General features: G+C 39.5%; 1 protein-coding gene across 1 annotated transcript in view; it reads left to right on the top strand.

The window, feature by feature from the left end:
* Positions 1 to 2,145: 2,145 nt before the first annotated feature.
* SPAG1 (sperm associated antigen 1) overlaps positions 2,146 to 8,307 on the top strand; it is an 87,840-nt gene continuing 81,678 nt past the window's right edge. Inside the window, exons 1-3 of the mRNA XM_007934830.1 lie at positions 2,146 to 2,285; positions 5,367 to 5,526; positions 8,035 to 8,160. Coding sequence (XP_007933021.1) covers positions 2,146 to 2,285; positions 5,367 to 5,526; positions 8,035 to 8,160 — 426 coding nt within the window. The remainder of the gene's footprint in view (positions 2,286 to 5,366; positions 5,527 to 8,034; positions 8,161 to 8,307) is intronic.

The raw sequence follows: 8,307 nt of genomic DNA, 5'->3' as shown, positions 1-8,307 counted from the left end.
AACTGTAATGTATATTCTGTACCCAAGTCAAAGCCAGCAGGTATATGGAGGAGAACCTGATAAAGGTTCTACTTTTCTGCAGAGGTCTGGTGTATGACCAGACTCTCAGAGGGCAGTCTTGCTGAAGGAAAAACCCTGGTGAATTAGGCCCACTGCTACTTCCTCTTTGTTTTTAAAACCACCACCCAATGTGGTTTAGTCAGTGTTTCACAAGAAGTTTAACAGTGACCCATAGTAAGAAATAATTCTACTTTGGATCCACATGCATTCATACACACAGGTACATACAACTTCTATTTACATAGATAAGAAAAAAGTTTTTACGTAATAGTATTTAATGTTACATTCCAGGCAATGTGATTTTTAAAAATTCGCCTTTTAAAAGAATGCTGATTTCAGGGCGCTCTGGTAGCATAGTGCCTAAGGCACTTGACTGCTTATTAGAAGGCTGGTGGTTCATACCCACCAGCCACTCCTCGGAAGGAAGATGGGGCAATCTACTTCTGTAGTGATACTGCCTCAGAAACCCAAGGAGGGGTCACTATGAGTCGGGTCGGGTCTGACTCGACGGCAGATAACAACAACAACAAACTGATTTCAAGGATTGGTACTTTCAGTTTGAAAAGCACTGATTCAATGGTTAAGTAAGTGGGCTCTGTAATTCTTCAATTTAGATTCAAATCCTTAGTTTACTGCTAAGTAGCTATGTGGCCTTGAGCAATTTACTTACTGAAAACTTGAACTTCCTCATATGTAAAATGTGAATAATTATTGTCCTTCATGGGAGAAATTTGAAAATTAAGTGAGATAATCCATATATGGCACTTAATAATTTAGATTCATAAGTGTTAACTGTTTTTATCATTATTACTCTCTACTTAAAATAACTGATACAGTATCTGAAGGATTAAATGAAGTAATGCAAGTAAAGTGCCTAGCATGATGCCCTGCACACAATAAAGAACTGTAAAAGTATCTCTTGTTATTATCATCATCATTAGCAGCAAGATGACTACAGTGAAGCTGTTCAAGGCCTCCTTATTTCCAGTGCAATTCAATTCAGCAAGTATTTATGAAGGCATATGAGGAGTAGCTGGTTGGTGCAAATGGTTAGGCATGTGCCTACTAACCAAAAGGTTGGCAGTAGGAACCCACCCACAGTCACCTTCGAAGAAAGGCCTGGTGATGTGCTTTTGAAAGCTTACAGCCATGAAAACCCTGTGGAGCACAGTTCTGTACTGCGACACATGGGGTCAAGCAGTAGAACTGAATGGATGGCAGCAGGTTGGGTTTTGACATGACACTTACGCTAGTTCTGAAGTTAGGAAGATGGGTAAGAGAATCCACAACCTAAGAGGGAAGACAGAGAAATATACATAATTAAAATATGAAAAAAACTATATGAAAAGGGTATGCACAGAGTGTATTAGAACACAGAACTGGGAGCTGTTCATTGATGGGAGTGAGTGGCAGGGAATGTAGGAGGCAGAGAATGGGGAGGAGAGTGATGGAGAAGAAAGTCAGAGGGTGCCATTTACATTTGCTCTGAATCACAGAGGATGATGGGGAGTTTAATGAAAAGTGAAGGTGGAAGCAGGAGTCCTGGTGGTGCAGTGGTTAAGCATTCAGCTGCCAAGGGAAAGGTCAGTCCTTCATTCACCAGCCGCTCCATGGGAAAAAGATGTGGCAATTTGCTTTGGTAAAGATCACAGCTTAGAACCCTTATGGCAGTTCTACTATTCTGCCCTATAGGGTTGCTATGAGTAATCCACTCAGCAGCAACTGACTTAAGGTGGAAGAAGATCATTTAAAATCAACATAAAGATATTTTAAAAAGCAGCTGAACACAAAAACCTGCTTTGTCATTGTATTCTAATTTTGCTTACGTGAAGATAAAATGAGACAGTCCATGGCACGTAGCCCATATGTGCCTTTTAATAAAGTGTCTCCATACGTGTTAACTGTTAGCAGGGAGAGAGAGTTTAAAATGAGTAGCCTTCTTCCTCCCTGGAAACAAATACTCCACCTCTTTTTCTGTAGAAATGAAAAATAAACATGACAGAAGTACCTAGTTGCTTACCACTGTCTACACTGGGTATTACTGTGAATACTGTAATTGTTGTCCTGTACTGTTGAATTTCAGCCATGGCTGCCAAAGATTGTCCATCGTTGTGGGGCTTGGGAACAACAAAAACATTTAAAATTCCCGTTGAACATTTGGATTTCAAATATATTAAAAAATGTTCAGATGTTAAACACTTGGAAAAAATTTTTTATGTGCTCAGGTAAGCATTTTTAAATTGTTTCACATTTCATTAATAGTCTGTTGATTTTAATTGTATTGTTGCTGCCTTGCAAAAATTAAGAAATTACGTTAAAAGTATTGGAAACAAGTTTTAAATATGGAGGCTGTTTGTTCTTTTTCCCCTTGTTCGGTTTCAAAAGGTTTTGCTCCTGTGCTTAGTTTTTTTTTTTTTTTTCCTGATTAATATGAATAGTTTAATATCATCCTTAGGATTCAATTCATTTCTGAACTTTATTTCAGCTGTAGGGTTTCAAGAAAATAACTGTGAATTATTCAGAGAAAGGAGTGCTAGGTGTGACTTTGCAATATTACATTTTTCTTCCCCCTCCCTTTTTTTTTTAATGTGGTACAAATATATAACAAAACATTCGCCAGTCAACAATTTCTACCTGCACAATTTAATGACATTGGTTACACTCCTTATGTTGCACAGCCCTTAACCCTATCTTCTTTTGTTTTGTTTCATTTTTTACTGTGATTTGGGTGAAAGTTTACAGAGCAATTCACTTTCATACTGCAGGTCACATACTTTGTCTCATGACATTGACAATTTCCTACAATGCAACAGCTCCCCTCCCACTTCCTCTCTGTAGCTACCTCTTCTCTGTGTCCTTCCCTCCCATGTGCTCCTGCCTCCCGAGCTCTCTCCCTGTGCACACACAGCCCTTCTGTTCTAAGAGGGGATTTTCTTGCTTCCCGCACTTTTTACTGGCAAACATAAGGTAGTTGTGCAGGTGGCTGTTAGAAAGTAAGGCTGTCGCACCAGCCTACACTGATAGAGTTCCTGGGCACTCTCCCACTTCACACCATCTGCCAGCATAGGTGGGTGGCTCACAGCAAGCTGGTGGAGGGAGGATGGTGGGAGGCCTGAAGGTGGCGTCAGAAGGCAAGGAATCCAGACCTTCTCTGGCAAAGAGCCTGATTGTCAAACTGTAATGTGCACCAAATGTTCTTGTTAAAAATGAAAAATTGAGGGTCCTATTCCCAGAATCTGCTTCAGGAAATCTCTTGTGGGTCTGAGGAACATGTGTTTTTAACAAATGGGGGGCAGGGGGAGCTCATCATTATGCAGATGGTCAAAGGAAGCACTTCTAGAAACACTGCCCTGTGGACTACCAATCTGGGACACCTGTTTTGGATTTCTTGGTATGTTTTCACTGGCAACCCACGCTCTGTGGCAGCAGGGAGTTACAGAGTGTGAGCAGTGTCCTCCACACTCAGCTGTGGTCCTCTCTTCATTCCTCGACTCCCTTCCTTCATCATCACTATGTTCTTTCTTTTCTTTTCCTCTTTCATCACCTTCTATCCTCTTGTCCCGCCTAAACATCCCTGCTTGTCCCCAGCCAGAGTTCATGTGATTACCTCATCATTTCTGAAATGGAAAAATGAAAAATCATATCATTGTTTTTCTCAGCAGTATTCCTGTTTGGTCAAGGATTAATAAAGAACGTGAGAAGTTTATGGGATGCAAGAGTTAGAAAGCCACTGTTATATTGAATGAGCCCTGGTGGTGCAGTGGTTAAGCACTGGGCTGCTCACCAAAATGTTTGCAGTTCAAACCCATCAGCTGCTCCTTGGGAGAAAGAAGTGCCCGTCTGCTTCTGTGACGATTACAGCCTTGGAAGCCTTATGGGGCACTTCTGCTCTGCCACATAGGTTCACCACAAGTTGGAATCAACTTGACAGCAACGGGGTTTTTATTATAATGTTGATTCTGTGAAATCCTATGACTAACCTAATTAAGTTATTTTGTGTTAAGGTGGAATTATTTTTTTTTAAATATTTCATTTAAAAATGGATTTCTATTTTTCTTTAAAAAATTATGAGTAAACAGGTGGACAAGAGAAGGGGAAAAGATAGATTTCCTTAAAAACAAACAAAAAATGAACAGTGTCTCAGTTTAACTCTCTAAGGAAAAAACTATTCCTTGAGTGGGAAAATTTAGAGGCTTTTTGTCTAATCAGTGTCTGTGTCATTTATTTCTGTGCCTTTTAGGGGGAAAAAAAATTGAATTACAAACAGAAACTCATCATTGGAACCAAACCAAAACCCACTGCCCATCAAGTCAATTGTGACTCACAGTAACCCTTTAGGACAGAGTAGAACTGCCTCATGGAGTTTCCAAGGCTATAAATCTGTATAGAAGCAGACTGCGTCTTCTTTCTCCTGTGGAGCGGGTGGTGGGTTTGAACCACTGACCTTTTTGGTTAGCAGCCAAGTGCTTTAACTACTATACCACCAGAACTCCTCCTCAGTAGAAACCACACACCCCCATCCCCAAAAAACCCAAATTCACTTCCATATAGTTGATTTTCTGCCATTGACTCATAGCAACCATTGTTGGGTTTCTGAGGCAGTAAGGCACTTGACTGCTAACCAGAAGGCTGGCGGTTCAAACCCCCCAGCCACTCCTCGGAAGGAAGGTTGGGCAAGCCTACTTCCGTAGTGATACTGCCTCGGAAACCCAAGGAGGGGTCGCTATGAGTCGGGGTCGACTCGATGGCACATAACAACAACAACAACAAGTCTTTATGGAAGTAGATTGCCCCATCTCTCTTCCGTGGAGCGGCTGGTGGGTTTGAAATGCTGACCTTCTAGTTAGCAGCCAAATGCTTTACCCACTGCACTACCAGAGCTCCTTCCTCGTTGCAAAGGAAGGCCAAATTCTAACTCTCTCCCTGTCTCCAATATTAAATTTCCATTTATAGGTTTAAACGTAGTGATGCATAAAAGTCATCATAAGTGTGTTAAAGAGGAGAAAAATGTTTCTTCTCCAACTTTCAAAGTGTGGATTGAAAATTGGTTTCTTTGGAGTTTCTTTTTTTTTTCTTCTTTGCATCAGTTCATCACTTAACAGCTAAAAGTAGAGGTTGCCCTTGTTGTGGAGGGTCACTGGGAAGCCAGCAGCCCAGCCTTTGGCCTTGTGCAAGGACAACCCTTGAGATTTCTCCAAACCTCTTGACTACATGGAACCCAATTTGTAAACAGTCAACTTAGGTGATATCTATATACAGCTCTAACTCTAAAATTCTGAAGGTGTTTTTTTTTTTTTTTTTTTAAGGTCTGGTGAGGAAGGGTATTATCCTGAACTTACAGAATTTTGTGAAAAGCGCCTCAAAAGCTTGGCTCCTCAAAGTAGAGCCTTGAGGAAAGATAAGCCTGCTGCAACAGCAGCCAGTTTTACAACAGAAGAATGGGAAAAAATTGATGGTGACATAAAGGTAATGCCAATTTTTGATAAATACGGTAGTGATATGGTGTATGTATCTACTTCACTTACATGAAATCCTAGGCTTCTTGCCTGTCAGTAAAAGGCGTTGAGTGGTAATTAAGCCATTGCCATTGAGTTGATTCCTGGTCATGATGATCCTGTAGGAAGCCCTATATGGTTTCTGAAGCTGTAAATCTCTATGGAAGCAGACTGCCACGTCTTCTTCCTGCGGAGCAGCTGGTGTGTTCCAGTTCACACAGCTGCTGGGGCTGGTGAATGCAAGATTGGCAGGTAAAATGGCAGATTGTTGGCTCACTTTTAACTAGCAGTCAAGCGCTTAACCGTTGCGCCACCAACAGTCCTTTCACTGGTAATTATTTCGGTAGTAATGGTTACTTTTTGCACCCAGGAGAATATTGTGAATGCCTATCTGTGTGTGTGCGTGCATTTTTAAGTGATTAAATAGTATTCCATGTTATGAAAAACATAATTTACTCAGTTTCTATAATTAGTGTTTGTCCACATTTTTTTTTTTTTTTTTTGCACCACTCTAGTTATTTCCACAGGATAAGTTACTAGTATTCAAATTGCTTCACAAAGAGTTTGAATGTTTTTTGAAATTTCCAATTAGGGTTTGAACTGGATTTCCATGTTCTCCAGAAAAGTAACTTCGTTCTTTGCCACCAGCAGGATTTGTAAGGGCGCATCTCCTGTCATTCCTGATATTGGTCATTTGTGTCCTAGCTCTTATTTTCCTCATCAATCTGGCTAGGAGTTTATCAGTTTTATTGATCTTTTCAAAGAATCAGCTTTTATGTTCATCGGTTTTCTCTCTTGCTTTCCTGTTTTCTATTTCATTGATTTCTATTCCTTTTATTATTTCCTTACTTCTGCTGATGTTGGGCTTAATTTGCTCACCTTTTTCTGGATTTCGGGGATGGAAGCACATATCACTGATTTCAGACCTTTCTAATATAATCAATCAATGCACTCTACTTTTCCCTGTAAGCACTACTTGAGTTGTGTCTCGCAAACTTGGCATGTTGTGTTTTTGTTTCCATTTAGTTCAAAGTATTTTCTAATTTTCTTGTGATTTATTTTTTGGGTTATTTAAAAGCATATTTTTATCCAATGTTTGGGGATTTTTCAGATATCTTTTTATTATTGATTTTTTAATTTAATTCCATATGTGATAGTTAAGATTATGTGTCAACTTGGCTATGTCTTATTTTGAGTGACTGAGCAGCTGGATATTCCCCTGATGAGACTGGTAATGAACTCCATGGTGGAATCTACAGTAAGCAGCTGAGTAGCTGCCATAGGGATGTGGTCTGCTCCCAGTATTTAAGGAGAAGCTTTAGGCATGGTCTGCAGCTTTTGGCACGCTAGAATCTTGCAAGTAGTTGAATCATCATTCAGCAGCCTGCAGTGTTATCTGCTGATCTTGGGATTGTTAATGGACTTGAATTAATGGCAAGCCACGTGGTTTGGTAGTGTCAGGACTGTGCCTTTGTTACTTGTTGACCTTGGATTTGTCAGCCTCAGCAGCCAGCCGCTGCCTGAGTGAAGAAAGCCTCCAGCTTCAGTGGGCTGGAAGCAAGAGGTAGAGCTGAAGCCCAAGGTGAAGGGGCTTCCACCCAGCCTCTACAGCTGGCATATTGAAATCGGATTTCTAACCTCCAAAACTGTAAGAAAATAAATCCCTGTTTGTTAAAGTCACCCATTTGTGGTATTTTCTGTTAGGGCAGCTGGAAGTAATCAAAACAGCACAGTAGTCAGAGAAGATACTTTGTATAACATAAATTTATTGAGGTTTGTTTTATGGCCCAGTAAGTGCTGTACCTTGGTGAATGTTCTATATGCACTTGAAAATAATATACATTTAGATCTTGCTAGTAGAATGTTTTTTAAAACTGACTTTGGAGAAACAGGCTTTTTGCTTTCCTTTTATTTATTTTATTCAACATATTTTTTTCTGAGGGTGATTGATACATTTAAGCAAAATGTCTAAGGAATGTTGAATGGAAAACTAATTTACTCTGTAAACTTTCACCAAATCACAAAAAAAAAAAAAAAAAAAACTATGATGATGTATAATCCTTTCTCTTGCCCGATTAATTACAGCATTCCCCAGGTTACGAACCTCTGACTTAGGTATAACCCATAGTTACAAACCAACCCCCCTAAAACCTATTCTATTAGAAATTTGAGGTATATACAATGGGATCTACTTTGTAATACACATCAAAATATTATTAATTACTGTATTATTATGTTAAACATGTTTTTAGTGTATCTAGAAGTGTTTCTTTAATGTTTCTTGTGTATAGAAAGGTATGCTAATACTACACGCTAAGATAAACATTTGACTAACTGATACTAGATATGAACTACACCTAACTGTCCAACTTGCATACAGATTCACCTTAAAGGCAGGTTTAGGAATGGAACTCACTTAAAATCCAGAGACTGCTTGTATTTCAAACTGTGTATTTACCTTTTTCGCCCTTGTTCTTAGAGTTGGGTGTCAGAAATTAAAAAAGAAGAAAATAAAATACACGTCCATGACACTGAAACATTTCCAGCCATGGGAGATAATTTGCCTCCAGTTCGTGGTTCAAATAGCTGTCTTCCTATTGGCAAGGTAGGCCTTTTTGTGGGTGGGGTATGGGTGTTAGGAGGAAAGGTGGTGATTGGGTTTTTTATTTTTTTATTTGGGTGAAGATTTACAGAGTAAATTCACTTTTCATACAGCAGTTTACATATACTTTGTCTCATGTCATTGACCAAA

The sequence above is a fragment of the Orycteropus afer genome, unplaced genomic scaffold, assembly GCF_000298275.1.
Source record: "Orycteropus afer afer isolate SDZICR_OR568_19922 unplaced genomic scaffold, OryAfe1.0 scaffold00021, whole genome shotgun sequence".
Lineage (NCBI taxonomy): Eukaryota > Metazoa > Chordata > Mammalia > Tubulidentata > Orycteropodidae > Orycteropus > Orycteropus afer.
Note: the sequence above shows the minus strand (reverse complement) of the source record. Positions and strands in the feature narration are given on the sequence as shown.